This window comes from Sminthopsis crassicaudata, chromosome 3 (assembly GCF_048593235.1).
Source record: "Sminthopsis crassicaudata isolate SCR6 chromosome 3, ASM4859323v1, whole genome shotgun sequence".
Lineage (NCBI taxonomy): Eukaryota > Metazoa > Chordata > Mammalia > Dasyuromorphia > Dasyuridae > Sminthopsis > Sminthopsis crassicaudata.
This window is the reverse complement of record NC_133619.1, coordinates 409,025,959-409,049,852: the sequence shown is the minus strand read 5'-3', so window position 1 is coordinate 409,049,852 and position 23,894 is coordinate 409,025,959. Positions and strand designations below refer to the sequence as shown.

The 23,894-nt window shown below is 33.7% G+C and overlaps 2 protein-coding genes across 4 annotated transcripts in view; one reads left to right on the top strand and one right to left on the bottom strand.

Moving 5' to 3' along the window:
* Positions 1 to 3,829, top strand: part of SLC39A10 (solute carrier family 39 member 10) — an 87,778-nt gene extending 83,949 nt beyond the window's left edge. For all 3 annotated transcript variants that reach the window (XM_074302815.1, XM_074302817.1, XM_074302816.1), the window contains one exon: positions 1,092 to 3,829. In XM_074302815.1, coding sequence (XP_074158916.1) covers positions 1,092 to 1,250 — 159 coding nt within the window. In that variant the 3' untranslated portion in view covers positions 1,251 to 3,829. The remainder of the gene's footprint in view (positions 1 to 1,091) is intronic.
* DNAH7 (dynein axonemal heavy chain 7) overlaps positions 2,652 to 23,894 on the bottom strand; it is a 278,808-nt gene continuing 257,565 nt past the window's right edge. Inside the window, exons 61-64 of the mRNA XM_074302814.1 lie at positions 22,989 to 23,141; positions 21,164 to 21,341; positions 4,808 to 4,911; positions 2,652 to 4,258 (exon numbers count right to left, since the gene is read on the bottom strand). Of these exons, the coding sequence (XP_074158915.1) occupies positions 4,052 to 4,258; positions 4,808 to 4,911; positions 21,164 to 21,341; positions 22,989 to 23,141 (642 nt within the window). The 3' untranslated portion in view covers positions 2,652 to 4,051. The remainder of the gene's footprint in view (positions 4,259 to 4,807; positions 4,912 to 21,163; positions 21,342 to 22,988; positions 23,142 to 23,894) is intronic.

Sequence of the window (23,894 nt, the reverse complement as noted above, 5' to 3'; positions counted from 1 at the left end):
TTTATAAGACATCATTTTAGCAGTTATTAGAGTTATTATTGCTGCACTAATAATAATAATAACATAGCTGCCACCAATTGATGAGGACCTTAATGCTACTGCATACAGATGTGCTGATTTGAGATCTGTCTCCTGGCTTTCCATTCTATACTGACTTGTGTATTTGGAATTACAGGTGGGAAAAAAAGGGATAATTCCTCAATCCTGTTATTTCTCAAAGAAACAGATTTTATTTTCCTTATATGTATCTCTCTGTGGCTGATGAGAAAGATCTCTTTCAACTGGTCTACCATGATCTGTGTAAAATGGACAGGTGAAGAGATCTGGCCCAAGTATGTTAGTAAAACCTTGATTAATCAGAATACTTATGTAATTGGATTTATTCTGGTTAACTGAGTGATAACTTGGTTCATTTCTATTGAAAAAATTTGTAGTTGAAACAGTATAAATAATAAGCACTTACTATATACTGAGATATATATATATATAGATAGATAGATAGATAGATAGTTCCCCTCACAGAGCTCAATTATAAAACTTAATTTCTTGAAATAGCATAGGTCAAACATACATTCAGTGAGTTCATTTCTTTTGAACTTGAGTTCTCAATTATGTAGTCTTCCAATCATAATAATGTAGGCAGTATAGGAAAATAGAATGAATGTATATTGATACCTGATCACTTGAAGGTTTAACTTACAAATATTTGCTGCTGTCAGTTTGATTTCTTGTGATTTACCTGTTACTCTCAAAAGCTAGAGTTGTATATGCTACTTGAATTGAGGTTTTAATGTCAACATGGGATTGGTCTCGTTATTAAATTTCTAGAGATAATTCTCAATGAAGAAACTCTTTCCCAACATAAGACAGACACCTCCTTCTCTGTAGTTTATTGAGTTGTTTATAGCATTAAGAGACCTAATGACATATGCTGGAGGCAGGACTCATACAGATTTTCCTAAATCTGAAATTGTCCCCATCCCCTTTGCTTACCTTTCTTATCATCAACATTAAATAACATTTGACAGTCTGACTGGGCCAAACCAGAATTGCTTTTAACAATGTGTGTGTGGGTTTTTTGTTTTTTCCAGCTTCCAGAAATGCTGCATGGTGATGGTGACAATGAAGAGCATGGCTATTGTCCTGTGGGGCAATTTATTCTTCAGAATTTTGGATTACTTTTTGGGTTTGCCATCATGCTGGTGATTGCCCTCTATGAAGATAAAATTGTGTTTGACATCCAGTTCTGACCATTCGCAGTAATCACTGTCAGCCACAATGACATTGCTGTATGGCTTTGCACCTGCCCCGTGTACTGTATGCACACTGCTCTCTCTGAGAAAGATTGTGGCTTGCACTACTTACAAGTTTCATAAATTTGCATATAACCATGAAAGACAGTGGAGCTCATGCTTATTTTTCCTGAGTGACAACTGGTCTTTAAAAAATGAATGATAGAATGAGGAAAAAAAATGGGACTCTATGGACCAATGTTTGTATAGGTTTGATGAAGATGCTCTAGAACCTATTCTGGTTAGAAATGCTAAGAACACTAATAGGGCTACTCAGACTTGTCTGTGATTTGCTCGGAGAACTAGAATTTGAACCAAATCCTTACAAACATAAAAAGATTTTTAATGGACTTGATGCTGGGCACACCTTTTTTTAATTCATCCTGAGCAAACATAATTACAGTATACCGGGGCTTGTAGTTCAGCTTCATTATAAACTGTATGGTAATAGGGATCAACTTGATAAAACTTTTTAATAGCATAAAAAGTTATTAGATTTGATGTTAGCTTGTAGGAACTAGTAGGAAGATTCAGGCTGCATTAGAGTTTGTATTTAGTGTGGGGGTAAGCCCTGACTCTTGTGTCCATAGAGTTACTATTTTTGTATATATTTGCATAGTGGTTTCACTTGCAGCCTAAACTACTGAGAAATAGTGATTGTATGTTCGTGTGAACTCTGGTTTAATGAAAGATTCCTAATGGTTCTTAGTATTAATAGTGTGGTTATTTTTGGGACAAGGTAAAACTTTTTTTCTTTCCTTTTCATAGCAGTGCCCTAAAAAAAAAATCAAAGAAATAATGCACCACCCCCTCAAGCATGGTCCAAATACAGGTTTCCCTTTTGCCTGCATTGTCATTGACCACTGTGTGGGAAGCTGTGTTGTGAGTTCTGAATGTATTACTTTAAAACAAAAAAATATTCAGGATTTATGCATTAAAAAGTAATGGTTATTCAAAGAGTTAATAGTATAGGAGTCCTTTTCAGTGGCTCTAATGGAACCAAATGGAATTGTTTTGGATGATAGGTAAAATTATCAGAGGCCTTGACCTAGTGAAATCAGTTTTATTACTTCATGCCAAGAGAAGACACTGTGTGTGCCTGATTAGTCTTTTTTAGGTCTCTTATCTATAATCGTGAATGATTTGTGAGAAGTGCAAGCCATGTTTATCCTGTTTTGATCTAATGATCCTCAGTGCTGGTCATAAGCATGTAGCCTTCTTTTGTCACGTGCTACAGTCTTTCTATGTATGCCAGGTAAGCTATATTTGGACATATGCAGCCAGTTTTATTTTCGTCTGCTTGGCAACCAATTTAGCTGCTTTTAAAATCTTATTATTCTAATACTTTAAAAAGAGCCAAACTCTTTCCATTCCATTTTTGAAGTTTTTCCATTTTAGCTTCTTCCCCACACTTTTTTCATTCTTCCTCTCTTTTCTTTCTTTTTACCTTTTTAATTTTTTTGTATTTTTTTATTTTACTTTTTGAGGAGAGCAGCATGTACCCTTAGGTATTATTAGGTGCCTGCCAGTATTTGTTCCTAATGCTTTGAGCAAGGGGGTGGGAGGGGGGCATCTCTGTTGTTATTCTGAGTTAGGTTTTAGTTCAGTAAAAGAGCTCTGGCTATAGCAGCAAATTTCCATTGTCACAAGTTGGAGTTCTGCACTTGGGACAGTGGAAAATACTTTTCACAGCATCGGGCATTTTAATTAGTAAAGTCCCCAATTCACTGGGGCAATTTAGCAGAAAGGTGCTCAACAAATCCCAAGTGATTCAAGTGTCTCTCAGAAATAAGATTTTTGCTTTGACACAGTTTTACATTCCAGCATTTATATTTACTTCATTAAAGAATCATTTTATGAACTGCAACAACTGAATACATGCCCTGCCTTAAAATGGCTGATTTTAAAATATAAATGAATTTGTTCATGTAATGCTTTACATTTTTCTGAAGAATGAAATAACTCTCCTCATTTGCTACAAGTTTTTTCAACCTTTTGTAAAGAGCAATGTATCTGTTGCTGCTAGTCTTTCTTTAGGTTCCCACCAGTATTCGGTTCCAGACCATTCTAATGTACAGTTTTTAAGTCCTATTAGACAATCGGAATTCCACTACATTTCTCTTTGACTCCAACATTCCATTCAGCTTGAACGGTCTAATTCAACTTCTATATGTTGGAGGTCATTAATGTTACTTGTTACAATGCTGTCACTGTGTGACATCCATATGAATTTTGATGTAGATCACATTGCACTCAATCAGCTGTGATTATGCTTAGAAATACTGTAGTTAACTAGATGCAGTGTGAGGTTTTTTTCCATTAACAATGAGTCTATGGTTTAAATGTGATGATGGTCCTGCAAGGTGATACTTGCTGAGATATCTAAACTTTATAACTAAATCACTTTTAAAAATTTATAAGGCTGGAAATGATTAAATGCTGTTTTTGTTTGTCAACAGTGGTGTGTTCATTTTATGTATGTTCCTAATGCATAAGGAACTCCCCCAAAATAAAGTTATTCAAAAAAAGCAAATATACCATTTGTTTCTATAGTCTTTTATTTCAATCAATCATTTCCTTATGTATAACTGTAGTATGAATTTAAAATATTTTGTGTTTGATATGTAAATGTTCATAGTCTCATAATCTAGTCAAGATTATTTAAAGTAAAAAAAAATTAGTTTAAAAAGTAAATATAGCTTCTCTTAAGCCAATGTGGAAAGAAAAGGACATATCTACAGGAAAATGGCACTTTATGGCTAGGAACTAAGCTGACATAGCAATGCCACACCCCTTCCAATCCAGTGTTCTGGAGGTTTATCTGAAGGCAGAATCATTGCAATCACAAAGTTAGTAGAATGGCCAGTAGTTGATAATGTTCCTCTCCGCTCACTTGTTTTATAGACTGGAGCAAGGTAACTTGGCCGCTTTGGTATGTCTGACCGCTTACAAGGCTTCAGCCACATCTGTAAGAAATTAGGGAGGAAAAAAGCCCTTTATCCCTAGGTGTATAATATGTTCATAATAGATGGTGACAATTTTAAATGGACCTTTTCTACTATTAAAACAAAAAAAGTTTTCAGTTATACTCAGAAATCTTGTTAATTTAGTTTCATCCTTTAATACATTTTTTTTTTTTTCAGTATCTTGGTGGTGGTCCCAGTTGTTGCTGTCTCCCCCACACCTTTGTCCTGATTGTGTGGACAATCAGAGTGGAAACAAATTTAAGGTCCCTTTCTCAGGAGAATATTATTACAAAGCTACACATAAAGGAGTGGGCCTGATTTTTCCATGAATGACCAGTACTTAATACACCCAAAGAAATTGTCTAATTCAGAGACTTAGAAGTCAAATATGTTGCTCAATATTTTAGAAATGCTTCTTTTCAGAGCCATTTGGAGGCAGAAGCTACATTACTCTATAATATTATTAATAAGTATCTTGACATAGTTAAAGGGAAGTAGTTCAGACTATCTTTTAAAATCTATATGAGTATTAGTTAGAAAAATACTGACCACAGGAACTGTATCATAAAGGATTTTCGGATAAGATTCTGCTAGTTTCTTTAACTTTCGATTCCAGGATGCTCCATCTAGAAACAATCCATGAATGTAGACACCTAATTTTAATATAAGAAAAATAAGTATTAATTTGTGGAATTGTCAGCGTTTACCTCTAGGACTTGAATTGTTTAGGTAGATTTAGCTTCCATCAGAGTAAATGCCCCACACAGAGAGTTACTGAAACTGTGTACAACATAAACAAATATATATTTTTGAAATGCTATTAATAGCAAGAACATCCTGAAGACAAAATAAAAAGCTAAGCAGTGTTGGAGGTGTTTATAGTAAGACTTCTTTTTCTTAAACTTTGAAGAGTGACATAACTGGATAATATTTGGTTTCCTAGTATGGGGACCATTTGTATTAAGATGTGCAGTTCCACACCTTTGTCTGAAACTTGTTGCACAGAGCAAGACTTCTTAAACTTTTCCACCTGGGACCCCTTTTCACCTGAGAAATCTCTTTACCTTTTTTACCTTCACAATCTCTACCTTCAGTTATGAGGCCCCAAATGGGATCATGGCACACAGTTTGAGAAACAGACCTGAAGCACAGGTTACTTATTCTGGGCTATACAGAGAATTGACTGTAAGACAGAAGTGAACTCATGCCTTTTTTCTATGCCATGCTGTCTCAGCAAAATAAAGCAAATTAAGAATCAGATAAGAAGAGGTATCTCATAAGGAAGACAAAATAAAGAAATTCCAAGTGACCCAGAAAGGTAAGCACCCAATTTCTTTATTGATGACTTACAGAATCTTAGCCATAGCTGTGGTGGCTGGAATTTATAATAACATTAAAAAACAAAACAAAACAAAAAAAAAAACCTTGATTTTTTTGGTGGATACTGAATTCAGGGGAAAAGAAACTTAAGGGAAAATCCTAAATGATAAGACTTGAGTCATTTTATTTAATTAGGTGTCAATGCCTTAACTCCCATTTCCTCTAGGTTCTCTCCTACACAGAGTTAATGGGGATGAGAGAAACTTCCTTTTGTGGGAGTTGTATATGAGGCAGTCCCTCTGATCAAATGATGCCTTGTTCAGGCTGCCTTAGAGGCTCCTCTTACACTTTGTGATGTGTGCTGCCAAATCCTCCTGAACCCTCCCTGCCTATAACTATAACCCCTGAGTTGAATTAACCTTTTGTTCATTCACTTATTTTGCATTTCAACCTTTTGATTTGCTGAAAAGACTAAAGATACTGAAATGCTAACATTTCTATCAGAACATTTTGGAAATTACTTATTTAGAGGATGGTTTACGGTTCTTTTCAGGCTAAATCTTGATGACTAATATCAGCTCACGATGCATCTGTGCTCCTTTCTGAAATCAAGATGAAGAAATTCAAACACTTATGACTCCTGCCTGTTACTTTTCTCCCATTCCACACACTATTGAACTGCCTGGCCATTATACCCTTCCAGCACTCTCTAATCTATGGCTTTGATTACCACCTTTTAAATGGACAACTCTTTTTGAAGATTGTTAATCAATTTTGATTATAAAATTCAATTTTAAAAAGGTTTTTACGAGTATGAGAAAAGGTCTTTGATGTAGTAGCCACAGAAGTGGGTGGGTCCCTCACACACAGCCCTGGCTGAAGAACTTTAAGGGAAACCAAGAAGATTTAGTTGTCTTTTAAGTAGTTTTCCTTAGAATAGTTTACTTATATTTTGATCAAAGGATCTGAGATATCAACAAGTATTGGCAATATTTTAGAGAACCTTCATGTCTCTAGTTAATTGATTTACTTTAAAAGCCATTCAGTCATTGGGATAGCAGTCAATTTCTACCATTTTCACAAATATTCTTTTTTTAGTGTATCAGCATCAAAACCATCAGAGAATAGCTTGCTATTAACATACATAAAGCAACCTTATAATGTACTTCAAGAGATGAGAAGTTGCTCTATAATAAAGTAGTAACAATACTATATCATAACTACACTATATTTTCAGATAGACTTTCAGTTCCTTCATGAAGCCAATGTATCTTAAAGTGATCATAAACTTCCCTTGAGTTATGCACCAAGTATATATTATAGCTGATTTTAAAGTTGTACGTCAATTTTCCCAGACACATACACCCTTTTCTTCAAAGGTGAGTTAACTTGCTTCCTCACGAATTAACTCTGGATAATTTTAATCTTTAAAGCTCTTCTTTGGCACCACTTCCTTCATCCAAGTCTTTGTACCCATTTTAACTTGATAACACAACAGTAGGGATTCCCCCAAAGCTTCAGTAGTTCTGCCAGAATACCACCCCAAATGAGGTAGCATTGATTCTGCTCAGTCACATAAAGAGGAGGAGGAATCAGGGAGATTATAAGTATATCAGAAGCAATACTAATGGGGAATAGCATATTGGATTTCATGGAGATAGGATATGAAGACTGAGTGAGCTCTCAACATGAAAACTTTAGGTTGGACATATCTAGAACTGTAAGAGACTTCAGATCTCACCTAGTTTGACCTCATTTTACAGATGAGGAAACAGCTTTAGGGAAATAAAATATCTTTTCAAAACTATATATGTAAAGTGTATGTAAGAGTTAATCTTTTTTCCCAATGACTTTTGGCTTTTGATAACATATTTTAGAGTGGACTAAGTTCAGAAAAAGATTTAGCCATCTAATTGAGATTGTCTTCTACAATGCATTTCGTTTCTAAAGATGTATTTATGTTCTTTGGAATGCTGCATTTATTTCGGGGTTGTTTGAGTGTTAAACAGGTAGTAAGATTCAGAGACAGAACTGCCTCCAGGACTAATTGAGTGAGGCAGCCATATCCTCTGTACTTTGGTCATGAAAATCTATGCACCAATGACAGGAGAGTAAAGAAAAAAACAAAACAAGATAAAAGCCTATAATGAAAAGCAGTAATGAATTGAGGAACAGATTGAGTAAAACCTAAAACCAGAATGCATTAAACATTATGATATAAAGTGAATAATTATTGCTTAACAATATCAAATCTAAGATAATATGAACCCCATGATAAATAATTCCAGAATAATTTTTTAATAAAATAGATTAGAAATTAAGATGAACTTTACAATTAGAGGTGGAGCCAAGATGGCAAAGGAAAGTAAGGAAATTGAGCTCTCCGTAGTTTCCTTGGAAAAAATGTTAATTCATGCTTCTAAAAAGGCTTTCTAGCCAAGATAACTTAGAAGGATATCAGGAAAAGTCTGTCTCACTTGGGTAAAGAGAGAGTGCAATCCAACACAGGTGGTGACTGGTGGAGGCTCTTGGCCATAGCATAGAACAGAAACTGAGGCCCTGTTATCCTGGAGACTGCTGAGAGAAGTAGAATATTGTATACAGTAACAGCAACATTGTGCTATGAGAGACATAGCTCTTCTCACAAATACAATGATCCAAGACAATTCCAAAACACTCATGCTGGAAAATGCTATCCACATTCAAAGAAAGAACTATGAAGTCTGAAGGTAGATTGTGCCATGTTTTCACTTTTTTTTTTTTTTTTCCCCTTCTATTCTTTCACAACATGTCTAATATGGAAATATATTTAACATGATTGCACATGTATAAATAACCTCTAAAATGAATGTTGAAAACTTTCTTTACATGTAATTGAAAAAAAATAGCTATTTACAAAAGAAAAATACTAAAAACAGTAAAAATAAAAATTCATACAACAAACCACAATTAGAAAGGGAAAAAAACGACAATATGATAGTCTTTCCAATAAAGCAGAATATGTTAATAGCAGAAAATTTTAACATTTGAAACACAAAAATATTGGAGCCTAACTTTAGGGCTTCTGCTCTATACTCTGCCATCTAGCTGCCCCATTTATTGTAGATTTTGTTTTAGACTTTCTTTTTTATTTAGATAGATTTCTCAACTGGATGCAGGGTTTTGGATGTCATTCCATAAGAATTTCATCATCTCATAAGACCACATCTGTCCTAGAACTCACACTTCAGTTGAATCCTTGGTGATCCTTTAGTTGAAGGGCAGAATGGGAGCGTTCTTATCAGGACCTCTTTATTAATTAATAACTTCCTTTCTGAGTCAGAATGTTAAAAGATGGAAAGAAACCTAATTTAATCCAACCCCCTAATTTTGCAGATGAACAAATTGAGGCCCTAGGAAAGCATTATCTATCAGTGATCAGCTTTTGTTTATTTCTATACTTTAATAGTCAACTTAATGGTTTTTACTTAACTGATGGCTGTTATCCTCATCGAATGCCATTAGCATGTGAAATGCAGAGAAAAGCTTTACAGACTACCAGAAGGAAAAAACAAAAACAAAAAACCCAGCTTTTTCAAACTTTAAAGTTTGCTGTGGTTAAATTAACAATTTCAGTGACAATGAGCAAAGTTTGCAAGCACCCTAAAGAATAACTATCAAATTTGATGGAAAGGGAATTTAAATAAGTAGTTCTATTTTTATATGAAATAGTATATAAAATAGATAATATATGAAATAGAATGGAATAGCATATGCCCAAACAAAGAAATAAAAACAAACAAAAATCTAACTTGTTACCAAAATTGACATCTTGCAAATGAGTATTTAAAAAAAAAAAAAAAAAAAAAAGGTCAGGGATTTGAAGTAATTTTTTTACGTGAGTAGATAACATACAATTTGTAAACAACAGAAATACGAGAAAGTAAATATGGTCGTTTAATTACTAACAAAAAGTTATTGATGAAATTAACTTTCATTTTAAAAGGCTATTTAAGGAGGAAAATCCATACAATTAAATCTTTGGGGGAAAAGAGATAAAATATAATGACCATCAAATGATAAACATCGAGGATCAAAAGATTAAAAGAGAGTAAAGAAATGGGAGAAGCAAAGGTGATTTGATTTGATATACCATCGACAGAATCACCTGATCTGTAGCAAGTTTGAGCATTAATGGTGCTTCCTGTTAATGGTACTTCCCATAGTTTGGCAAGGAGGAGGAGGAGGATACTGTAGGATGTAGAATAGAGATGATAGAGTCAGGTATGGGGGGCTAGAACTGAGGATTTCTCTAGTAGAAGGAGGGAATACTGCTGAAGAGCAGTCCTATGCTGGGGAAGAGGTATGTCTAGGGTAAGACATAGGAATTTTGCAATGGTTTTCATCTAAGGAATATTTGTGTATTGGGAGGCCATATTCATGAGATCATTCCTCCAAAGACAACATCCTATACTAAAAGAAGAGGAAAATAGTTGGCACCCAGAATAATGGAAAGAATAAAGAAGGGATGGGATGGGTTTTTGAGATTGAGACTGATCATGGTGGATACAGGAGTAAGTTTGTCCCTCACAGTTTGAGACAGAGTAACTCTAACCATTCATGACTGCTTCCATTTAATGTTGCATCTTTCATGAATTTTCTTAAGCATGTTTTTATTGATGTCTTTTTTTATATCACTAACGTTTCCCCCTGTAATCAGTCCTTTTCTCTAAGAGTCATCCTATATACTAACTAGAAATTTTAGTAAAAAAGGATTAATAAGCAAAAGTCATTATAACCAAAAATTGAAAAAAAATTAAAAATATGTGCAACAATTAGAAGACTTTATCACTGTAAATGGATACAGTGGAAGTGTCTTTCCATACCTTTTCTTCCAAGCTGTGCTTGATATTTATAATTATGTAATATTTCCTTTTGATGGTGGTTATTCTTTCTATTTACATTTGTGAAGTCATTAGGTACATGTTTTCTTGGCTCTGCTTAGATTCGATCTGCATCAATTCATAGAGATCTTGACATGTTTCTCTTTATTAATCACACTTCTCATTTCTTACAGCACAGTAATATTCTATTACATTTAGCAGTATAGTTTGTTTAGCCATTCCCCTAATCAATAGGCATGTCTTATTAATAGCCTCTTTGGATCATAGGATATGGACAGCTTAATCACTTCATTTGCATAATGAATCTATACTTCTAAGAGTACAACAAAGAGAAGACTGAGTAAGATCTACCAAAGATGATAACAAATGTGAGAAAGGGCTTAAACCTAGTATTTCAGAAGTTTTAATCTCATTAAAGGACAGAGAAATTAAAAAAAAAAAAGAAGAATAAGTAATTTCACATTCCATGAATCAGAAATATTTCCTGCCCAAAACTCCTTATTGCTCATAGTATAAACTATAACCCCACTGTAGTTCCCACCCCCAGTCTGCTATTTTAAGACCCTTCATGCCCTGGTTTACATCTGCTTTATCTCCCATTAGAATCCTTTCACATAGAACTGAACCACTACCTTTTCCCTCCTACTAGAAATGTGACAGGGTAAGTGGGCAGAACATTTGGCCTGAAATCAGGAAGGATTAAGTTCAGTTTCAGTGCCAGAGTTGATATGACCCTGAGAAAGTCATTTAATCTGTTTACTTCACTTTCCTTGACTCAAAATTAGAGATGATAGCATTGACCTCCTGGAGTTGTTTTGAGGATCAAATCAGTTGGAAACTATTTGAAGTGGAAGATCTTTTGTGCTTTAGCAGGAGCTCTTGAGAACTTTTCTCCAAATAAATTTTATACTTACCAATGTGTTTCTGATAGATTTGACTTTTTTAAAAAAAGTGTCTGTTTGGAAATAAGCAATGTGTCTTGTTGTGAACAATGGACAGGGTTACTTAGAGATGAATTCAGAATCACAAGCCTGTGAATTTGTTTACTCCCATATCAAATGGGAGAATATTTGTGAAGGGCTTAGCAGAGTGCCTGAGACATTTGCTTTTGTTGTTATTTCAGTTGTATCTAGCTCTTTGTGAACCCAAATGGGGTTCTCTTGGCAAAGATACTGGAATGGTTTGCCATTTCCTTCTCCAGTTTATTTTACATATGAAGAACTGAAGCAAACAGAATTCAGTGACTTGCCCAGGCCCACACAATTAGCATCTGAGGACAGATTTGAATTTAGGAGGTTGGGTCTAACTGACTTTGGGTCTGGCACCCTAACTATTGTGCCATCTAGCTTTCCCACCAGAAATAATAGGGGCTGGACAAGTGTTTATTTCCTTCCTTCTTTCCCACATCCCATCTCCCACTTCATGTATTTACATAAACCATTTCTGAAATGTACTCTCTTTCTCATGTCTGCTTCTTAGAATCCCATTTATCTTTCAAAACTCAGCTCAATTGTTAATTTTATCTCCTTTCTAATATCTTCTATTTATTTATCTATTTAATTGTTATATATCCCTAAAATGTAAACTGCTTGAGAGAAGGAACTATTGCATTCATATCCGTTTTATCTAGCATTTGCTTAGAACATTTTAAGGTGCTGAATAAATTTCTATTCAAATTATTTAATTTGGATATAAATTTATTTTATACTTATTTTATAAGTATACTTTTTATACATACCTCTTAGTTACTTACTTTATACAGAAGATAAAGAGAGTGAGATATTGCTTAGAATGAATAGGTTTGGCAAAATTTCTGAACTATATATTTTTTAGAATCTATCTGCAAAACGGATGTGAAATATATTTTGGCTGAAGATTGTGAACTCATTAATGTTCATCAGCAACCAGCAAGCCAGTCATTAAATTGTTCCTATGTTGACACTTCTGTTCTCAACCTAATGGTTTATTTAACTGAGAGCTGTTCTCATTAGGTAATTTAGAGTATTAAAAATCCAATTATCCTGAAAGCAAAAACAAACATTAGTATCAGAGTTTGTTGTTAATGGTACTAACAAGCATTTCACATGCTCAATAAGGATGGCAGCTATCAGTTAAATAAAGGCTCCATTAAGTTGACTATTGAAGTACAGACTTAGGCACAGTCTATTAAGTTGCTGATCACTGAGTCTCCTTTTTTCGGCCTCATTTTGGCCTTAAAATGCCAAACTCAGGTGGAGACTGGAGTGGGGTTGTATTTTATACATGGTCAGAGATATGCCTTAGGATTGGTCTTTGGCAGTTCTGTGCAATATGGGTCAAAGCAAGAAGAAACTGGGAGGGAGATTAAGAAGCTATTAAAATAGTCCTGGACTGTGTAAGATGATGATACAAAAGATGTTATAGAAATAGATTCCACATGACTTAGTAAATAATTGAACCTAGAGTGTAAAAGAGAAGGAAGAATGAAGGAGCTAATAAACCAAAGTTATTTGGAAGTAAATAGATAGTAAAGTTTGAATACAGCTAAATTTAATGGGAAAGATGCTACCCAGTTGGCTCATGCTGAGCTTTGGATGCTTGATGAGGAGATGTGTGGATGGCAGTTGTAATATGGGGGCTAAAATTCAAACGAGACAATAGGGTTTTCATTAAATTTGGAGGTCATAAGCATAAAGAGAAACAGGATAAGAAGATCACATGATAGCTAAATGGTGGTGGATCTCCTACAACCCCAAAATCTGAAAAAAAGATATGTAGTAACTAATTTTGAATTTATAAGGTGACAAAAATTAAAAACCCTATGAAAAAATAGAAAAGATTATAATCAGCCTGCCCCTTAAACTACCTAACATGAAACATATACAGTTGTAATTTGGTGCAGTGGTTGGGAATCCATCCATTATTCACAGGAATAGTTTAGCATTGTTAATATATCTCCAACAGACTATAATACAAAAAAAATTGGTTCAGGGATCACAAATAAAAGACACAGACTCAATTGGAGATTTAACAATGTAAATAATGAATGGATCAAAGATCAAATTACAGAAATATTTAATAAATATACAAGAAAAATAATGATGAAATAGCATAGCAAAATTTCTGAGAATCATGAGAAAATCATCTCAATAAACATATATTAAGAAAATAGGGGGAAAGATTAACTGAATATTCATTTAAAAAATTAACTAAAAAGCATATAAATAATATTTATATATTGTATGATATTATGTTATGTAATAATATAAATAAATAATAACTAATAACTTATTAAGCATATAAACATAAATAAATAAGCAAACAATTAGAAATATTAAAATTAGAGAAATTGCCATAGCAGAAACCTTAAAACTCATGGAAAAATAGATAAAACTAAAAGCTAGTTGTTTGAAAAAAGTAATATAATTGATAAGTCTTTAGTTAATCCAATTAAAAAGAAAGTAGAAAAATCAAATCAATAAAATAGCAAATGAATGGCAAATGCACCCAAACCTGAAGATATTTAAAGACTAACCACAACATATTATGAATGATTATATGTTAATAAAACTGAAAACACAAAAGAAATGAATACATTAAAAAATATAAATTACCAAAATGATCAGAAAACCAGATAGTGATCTTATATAATCCAAATGTCAGAAAATGAAAGAAATCTAGCTATAAAGGAACTACCAAGGAGGAGGAGCAGACGAATAAACAACAACAAAAAACAGCTCATGTTGATAGAACAATTCTATAAAATTTTTAAGGAATAGTTAGTACCCATATTTTACAAATTATAATCAAAAATTGAAAAAGAAAGCACACTATCAGAATTCTTTTATGAGACAACTATAATCCTAATATCTAATAAAACAAAAGAGGAAAACTACAAACCATTATCATTAATGAAGACTGACTCAAACATTTTAAACAAAATCATGTCCAACAGAATGTAGTGATTTATTCAAGAAATCATTCATTATGACTAAGTGGGATTTATACCAGGGATAAAAGGATATTTCAACATTAGGAAAATAATTAAAAAATAATTATATTAAAAACCAAAGCATCCCAAACTTCATGTTCATCTCAATATATGCAGAAAAAGCCTTTCACAAAATATAACACTCTTTTATGCTAAAAACCCTAGAAAATATAGAGGGACATTTTTAAAAATATCACAAAACATCTATCTACATCCAAAAGCAACCATCTATGTAATTGTTGTAATGTACAATAATGTAATGTACAACCTTTTCCAAAAATACAGAAGTGAAGCAAGGATGTCCAGTTTTGCCACTATTATTTGATACAGTTCTGGGAAGGATAGAAACAGCAATAAGATAAGAGGTACAAGACTATGCAAAGAAGAGATAAATATCCCTGTCTGTTGAAGTTATATGTGTGTGTATGCGTGTATATATCTACATCTATATATATACATATATATATATACACACACATACACATATGTTTGTATACAATATATTTAATAGATTTCTTGAACAATACTAGGTAATCAGCAAATATACCAATTGAGATAATTCAGCAAACTTGCTGGCTACAAAAGAAATCCTTCTAAATAACAAAATCTAAGACAAATATAGAAGGGGAACTCCCATTCTAAAAACCTACAAAATGCATATAATATTTAGAGATTGAATTATCAATGCACAAACAAAACATGTAGAGATTCAATTGCAAAGTTCTCCTTAAATAAAGAACAACTTAAATGACAATTTAAAAAAAGTTAATTTACATTTTAATGCCATACCAATCAAATCACCAAAAGAGTACTCATAAAACTTTATCCTAACTTTCTTCCCTTCAAAAAATTGACCTGGGGGCAGCTAGGTGGCTCAGTGGATAGAGCACCAGCCTTGAATTCAGGAGGACCTGAGTTCAAATGTGATCTCAGACACTTAACACTTCCTAGCTGTGTGACCCTGGGCAAGTTCCTTAATGCCAGCCTCAGGGAGGGAAAAAAATTGACCCTATAATTATTTGGCTCCACTTTATACTGTTTTCTATCCCAGAATTCTTTGCTTTTTGGTTCAATTGTTACCTCTTTTCGAATCACAATCCTAGATTCCTCCTGTTCTGCCTTTACCTCCTCTTTATGTATTTCTGAATTCACTGGAATTCACATATCAATGTATTGACTGGATTCACTATGAATTTATGTTTTTCATAATGTATTGTGCCCTCACTAATGCTAATGCTAATCATTATGCTCTCCCTACAGTCTTCCCAGGGGTGCTTCAACCTTATATTCTCTCTTCAAACCACTTAAATCACTCCCTCCAATTTTCTTCTCAACTGAAGACCTTACCTTTTATTTCTCTTGAAGTTATCCATCAAAAAATTAATTCTCCAACCTACCCCCAATTTTAAACCTCAAATCCCATTCACCTCTCCATCAAGCCACCTATTCTCTCTACCTTTTTTCTAGTCTTGGAGGATGACTTCTCGGAGGAAAATCCTCTGTTGTAGAGTCTGTTAAGCTATGATTGCCATAATGTTTGGTTTGTAACTTCTATGACTTCTTATATTTATAAGGATATATTTGTTTCTTAGAATTTTGTAACTGCAAATTCCATCCTTCTTTATAGGACAACAAAAATGAATAGATCCTATTTGCTAAAAGTAGATACATGCATACAAACATGTATATATAGCTATGTGAATAACTGAGGACTTTGCTCTCTTTTTAGCATCTTTGTATATTAAAAATTTTTCATAAACCTCTCCTCCCTCATGTCCCTCTTCCTCTCCCTGCTAATACGCAGCAATCTGGGTTAGGATTCATATGTAGAACCTCAAAGGGGAAATAAAAAGATCATAAATATTGATCATGTGTAAAATGTCTTTTAAAGAAATCCAGGTTTCCATTTTCATTATAGCTAGAAGATAGAATACACAATGAAGAGATCTATAAAGTAGGGGTGTTTATTAACAAGTGATTTTAGTATCCAAAAAGCATAATAGAAAAGGACAACAGAACTTTTCTTTGATTAACTTGACTTTACTATCATTATTCCTTGATTTTATGTTCCCTCAACATTAAAATATTCCCTTGTAGATAATTTTGTGCTTACTTATATAATAGCTTGTTGCTTTATAATAGAAGAATAAATCATAATCTTGTTGATGGCACAGGCATCCTGGATTTGGAATTAAAGGACCTATGTTAAATCCCAGCTCCATAGTTTACTATTATTGTGATGTTTATATATTTTGGGTATTAAACCCTCATCTGAGAAATTTGACAAAATGATTTTTTTTTTTTGCTATTTTGGCCACATTTCTTTCTATCTTAGATACATTAATGTATTCTGTGGAGAAGCTTTTCAATTTCAAGTTGTCTCTTCTGCTCTAAATCCAGAGTCTTATGTTCCTCCTTTATTTTAATCCATAAATCCTTAAAGGTGGCTGTTCCCACTAGCCCTTTTTCCTTTACCACTCCTCCTCAATCCTCTCTTCTCATTTGTGACCCTTTTTCCTTTAGAGTTTTTTTATTTGTTCCTTCTGATTATATATTTCTTTCCTCCCCCTTTTTTTCTTGTTTTGTAAAGTAGATTTTCCTTTCTTCCTCTTCCCTTCAGTTAGTCCTGTTCCTTAGATATAAATTTCATTTTTTTGGTGCTCCTTTCTAAAAAGGATTTCTCTCACTCTCTTCATTATTCATATTCTATTATGTTTACATTAGACTCTTATTCTCTCATTCATAATTCCTTTGATTATCTGATCTCTCTCTTTTCTCTGTATTCTTCATGTTACCAAAGCTTCTAAGATATACATTTTAGGATTTCCCCTCTAGGCCCTTTCTGCTACTGTTTTGTGTGTTGTGTTACTGTTTTGTAAGGCTCACTCCATTAATTCCCCTTTTTAATTGTGCTTTATTTCCAGAAGAATATCAATAATAATAGTTAATAGTAATAATAAAATAGCAGCTAATATTTTGTAGCACTTATCTTTCAAGCACTGTGCTAAGTTCTTAACAGCTATCTTATTTGATCCTCACAATAACCCTGGGAAATGGGTGCTCTAATTATCCCATGAGGAAACCAAGGCAAACAAGTAAACCCCAAGGTTACATAGTAAGAATCTGAGGCTAGATTTGAACTCAGGTCCTCAGTTCTCTGGCCCACTATTAGCATTCAGAGACTGTTTTCCCCACCACTGGAGCTTTCTGGGTTGTAGCCCCTGGAAAGTTTTTACTTGAAGGGTTGTGGTCAAGCAGATTGTGGAAGCCCAGCCAAATTTCTGCAGTCTGGAGCCAGGGTCTCTATAGCACTGGGAAGAAGGAAAGGGGCAAGGAACCACAGGGGTGGGTTTTATGTAAGTCTGTGTTGTGTCTTTGGGTTTGATAGTACAACCTCATGGTTGATGTGGGAAGTGGAAGAGAGGTGTAGAAAGATTCAGGGTCTGTGAGCATCAACTCTTGGCTTTGGTGGAATTTTTAAAATTAGTGTTGTATTCTTGGTGTCCTGGGCCATGGAAATAGCTATTTGAGAGATTGTGGGGAAACAGAGAAAAAATGTTTAGACTGCCATCTTGTTGTTCACATGACCAGAAGACCCTCAAATTCTTTTGGTGAGGCTAAAATTTTTTTTCTTCATCTAGATTGTAAGCAATTATTTTCTCTAGAGATTATAAGATCACAGATTTGGAACTAAAATGGACTTGAGGTCATTTTACAGATAATAGGGAAAAAAGTGAAAATAGCATGCTTCAATCTGCATTCAGTATCTATAATTCTCTCTCTGCATGCACATGGCAATTGTACACATTCAACACTGTAAGTTCTGTATGGACTTTGGCATTAAGTTTGGGTACCAATCTATTTCCTGTCATTTGTTCATTTTCTCTCCCCTCTTCTGAAGTTGGAGCCAGGATAATCACAGTTCCACTGTTTAAGAACTTTCTCCTGGTTAAGATCTCTGAGGCAGGTATTGATCACCAACTCCCAATTCCTAGCACTTAATAAGGCATTAATGCTTGGTACTACACTGCTGATGAGACTTTCAGCTAGATTTGGCAACCCATAGCTCTTCTTCATGATTTAATCTAGTTCTTCATTTCTGTTCTGGTTACATAACATAACTACTAAAGGAGAAAAGAACATTGAGAGAAATTCCAGCCATGTAAGGAAAGTGGTTTCTGTGAATGCATTCTATAATGTATTATTCTTGGTCATTCACTATTACAAGTTTTGTTGTTGTTGTTGTTGTTGTTCTCTTAACATTTTGCTTATCTGAAGAAGTCTGTACAGATGTGGAAAGGGCTGAAACTCTGAGTAGGTGCACTTGGACAACCTAGCACTTAAGGCTAATTATCAATTGGACAATATTAACATATGCTTGGAGGATGACCCTACTCAACTACTCTGTGCTGGCCCAATCTGTGGGTGTGGACAGAGAAGGGGGGGAGAGATCAGAGGGTGGAGTAGGACAAACAGGATCTTTGGTGGAGAGAGAGAAAGGAGGTGTGGAGATTCCTATATCTAATTCCCCAAAAGACCAAGAATAAAGACTTTTGCTTATCCTGACTCCGGCTGATTCTAAGATGTCCAGGGTCACAACACAGATGTCCATCCCTAAAAGAATCAAAGATACTGGAGATTTCAAAAATTACTTGTTTATTCTCTGTGTGTGTGTCTCTGTGTGTCTCTCCTTCCCTCCTCCTTCCCTTTATAAATTTTTCTCATTTTCACAGGGTATGCTTAGTTCAACAGAGTTAAAAGCTTTCTGAGGATTCCAAGCAATTTTGAACTGGGACATTTAACAAGAAGGACCAGGAATGAAAGGGTTGTGTAGAAACCAGCTCCCTGGCAAATATCTGAACTTGTTAGACTTAGTTGATGATGTAACTCTGGCTGGAGAGCTAATTAACTGTGCTGTATATATTGTAATATCCCATGTATGAAAAGGAGGTTTATTCCATTTCAGTATCCTTCATTATTATAATATTATTAAATATTAACCAATTATAATTTCCTCAAATTTTCATGAAGATTTTCCCCCTATTCTTACCAGTCCAGTGCTCAGAATTTTGCAAAGAAAGAGATCAGCTTAAACTTGGATACTGAAGTAGATTCTGGCTACAATAGCAACAATTTTATTATTTTCATGAAAGATAGCTTCAGACATTCTGCAAAACCTAAAAATGTAGGACACTGTTACATCATCTCTATCTTTCTGATATAAACAGCTACCTTCTAACCATTAAATCTGTGGATGGCATTATCACCTTCTATCATCTAGTAACCTTCAGTGTATTTGTATGGAATGAGAATAAATCTCTGTTTTTACCCCATGACAAAGCATGTTAAATTCATGGGCATTACTACTGTGTTAGTGTGTACATGTTTATACATGGTCAGCCTTGCACTAGGGGCTTATGGGGATATCCAGGAAACAATTTCCTGATACCAAGGAACTTGTAATTTAATTTGCTAGATATGACATAGATATATGGAACAACCAGGGAACTATTACAAAATGACATATTTTTAGATGTAGAAAGTACAAAAGTTCACATAAAAATGTGAACTATTACTAAGTGTTGGGGGGAGGAATAAAATGAAATTCAATGTGAATATGTCATTTGAATTTATTTATTTATTTATTTTTTTCCTGAGGCTGGGTTTAAGTGACTTGCCCAGGTAGGAAGTGTTAAGTGTCTGAGACCAGATTTGAACTAGGGTCCTCCTAAATTCAGGGCTAGTGCTCTATCCACTGCGCCACTTAGCTGCCCCATGTCATTTGAATTTAAAGGAAAGTTATGATTTCAAAATCTGTTTGCAATTTAGATCTGAGAAAAAGACCTATTTTTTCCTCCTTGATTATTATTCTCAATTATTATTTTCAATCAGAACAATATATTAACTGAAACAACATGTTAAATATTTCAAAACACTGGACAAACTACAAATGGATATTTTTTTGATTATTAATTGACATTTTTGCATTCAGCCCAGCATAAATTTCTATCACAGATTTTTAGATTAGATGCAAAAAGTACACAAGGCTTAAATGAGTTTCATATGTACCACTAAAAGGAGTACCTAGATAGATGAGATCAGAGATTGATGAAAAAAATCACAACAGATTCATGGCAGAAACATGTTTATTAGACATTAAGAAATGTCTAATTCATCCATTGAAAAGGTATAATTATTATGAAGCATAATTAATCTTCATATAATTCACAAAAATCTATAACATTTCTCAAATGATATTCATTTCAAATAAGAATATCAACTACAAAATTTGGTTTCTATTGAGCAATAACATTATAAAGATAAACTTCCCCAAAACTGGTATCCTTAATGCTGACCATCCAACTTCACATAAAAAAGCACATTTTTTTATTTTTATACACAATTTACTATTTATACACATTAGTTATCAGAACACCAGCCAAATTCCAAATTATGTGTCATCCCCAAAGGAAATTCAGGAAAATAAGCTCTTTTAGTAACCAAGGGGAGTCTACATTCTTCAATATTACACCATATTTGAAATCCCAAAGTTGACATAAAAATAAATGACACTCCAATATCTTAATCCTTAATTTTAACATTAATTATTGAGTATATAAATTAGTTGCCAAATCTAGAAATCTTGGTTAATTTTATAAAGTTTTTTTTTTTTTTTTTTTTTTTGTTCAATGTACAAATCTGGTCTATCACTATGTGACTTTTTCAACTTACCATCTTCAGGAGCATTCTTATATTCTTTGTCATCCATAACTTCATAATCAAAACCAAGTAGGTCAATGGGGATAGTATACTTTCTTGCAAAATTTTGTTGTGCTCCAGTTAAGAATGCTTGAGTGAAGAAAAAGCCTGAAAGCCAGAAGACTGGTGGTGTTCCTTCTTCATACCAATTCTACATAAGCACAGTAGGAGAGATAAAAGCTTATCACTGTAAATAAAGTCTCTCAACTGTTAAAGAGTTCAAAATCTGCAAATAAAAATGGTCTAATTATATTTTAGATAAATTATGTGATGAGCTTACACTGTGAGGTACTACTTCAAGAGGTGGGGTTGGGGTGAGGTGGAGATACAGAAGGAAAACTTTTCCACTTTTAATTTTGCCAAGGGATAGATGGCCTGAATTGTTAAGAGATACAATGTAATATTGTCCTTTGTAAGAATAGCTTCAATATCCATATTATCTACAAAGATAAAAATACTAAATGCTCCATCTGTGAAGTCTTTCTCTGGAAATAGATTTTTGCCCAGAACCATTCATACTTCTATACTTTGCACCTCCCTTAAAAAGTCCAAAAATCATAATGCAAAATGAATGCAAGAATGAATATCCATTTGCAAACTCAATTCTTATACTTGCTTTAAAATCTAAAAATATCCATTTGTACCAGAAGTTGATATAGAAATTAATCTATAATATATTCATGTTAGCATATTACTAGACTAAATAGTCTACTATATTACAGAAATTTTTAAAAAAGAAACAAGCATAAAGATCAGCCAGACAGGTGTATCTTTCCATTTCTCTTTCCCTAATGTGCCAAAATTAGATAATCTATAATTCTTAAATATTGTCTCTTAAAATATAATTTAATTTAATATAGAACAGAAGACTTGGGCAATATGGCAGCCAAAGGAAATTCTCTCACAAATGAGAATAATCTTTTTTCTTTTGTAAACACAATGTCTGGGTGATGAGCTATGTACTGAACTAATTACTAAGTTCATATTTTTTTGTGGATCTCCAATACTAAGTGCACTAAATTTGAAAGCTGCAAATTGTTTTCCATGTTCTTCCTTTTTCCATTTGTTTTGCAATAAGCATAAAGGCCAAAGCCACATCAGGGGGATGCAGGGAGACAGAGTAGAAATGTTCCTTAGTATTGACCCCAGATACATATTTAAGAAAAGTAGACTTTTATTGTTTCCAAAATAAATTTGGGCAGTATAATTGTTAATACTCCCATAATGATCACTATTCTAAGAATAATAGCACTGGAGTTTAACTTGCTTAGCCACTATTTTTAAGATGACTTGGCATTTAGATCTGTAATATCATGAAATCAACCAAATAAGTGATTCTTATGATTTAATAGACTACTATATAGGAAAAATAAATCAGATTACTCACTGAGTAGGGGTCAAAAATTAAAATGCTCAGTGTATATACATTAGGAATATTCAATATTTGATACTCAATGGAAAAGCCAACTTAATTAAAGTTTTTTCTTTATGTTTGCTTGGCTTTACCATTGGATTTGATTGGATTTATCATTACCACTAACATTACCATTAGTAAAGCTGAATTCATTAAAAATGAGCATCTGCCACTTGGAGAAAGAAGCCTCCAAAAGATTAATCCTAAAAAATCAGTTTTGTGGAACTATAGGCTGACGGGTTGGTGAAATTACTACATAAATTACATCTGAGAATGACTGGTAAGCCGGCTCCAATTGGCACAGTAATGCAAAACACCTTGCCTATCCAAATGGAATAAAATGACAAAAAAGAGCCTTGATTGTATCAGTAGGTTAGTGCTTACCTCTAAGAATTTTAACCTGGCAAGGAAGTCATTCACATAGCTGCCAAGTGGTTTGAGGCTTGGGTAAGATTTTCCCATCCACATTCCTGGAATTTTGCCTATCAGAATGCTTTTTGCAACTTCCTCCAGATCTGAAGACATTACAACAAGTCCCTAGAACAATTTTGACATTTGGTTAAAAAGAAAACAAAAACAAAAATAAAAACAAAAAACAAACAACAACAACAACAACAACAAAAAAAAAACAATGAAAAAACCAACCACATATCAGGGGCAATTAGCTCTTACTCTCTGCCTTATTATTAAAAAGGAGTTGGTTACATTTACCTTTTTTTATCCAAAACCTCCTGTATTACTATGTGTTTCTCTACCTTACTTCTTCCTAAATCCATTCTACATATTCAATGAGAATTTAGGATCTTCCATATCATATTTCTCTGTTCTCTCAATCCACGACTCCTGCTCTGACCTAATTTTTCCTCTCTCCATAGTCTTGATACTACCAAGCTGACTAGTTCAATTATATATGCTATCCTCTACTCTTGAATCCCTTGTCCCATTGTCAACTTCATGGTTTGCCAATTTTCAATCTTGAATCATGGCCCTATCCACCTTCTCTATAACTATTTCTGTACTTGTGAATCCCACAAACAGCTGGGTCCACTATAAATTCATGTTCTCCACATGACATTATGTTTGGTCAGACATTATGCTTGGTCCTAGGTACACAAAAAATAGTTCTTTCCCTTATATGGTTTACATTTTTCTTAGGGAAGGATAACATGAATATTTACACATAAAAAACATATAAAAGAAAAAAAAATAAATGGAAACTTTTAGCATGGAGCAGGGCCTGAGCCAATAACAGCTAAGAGAATCTGAAGGCTTGTAGATAAGAAAGCACTT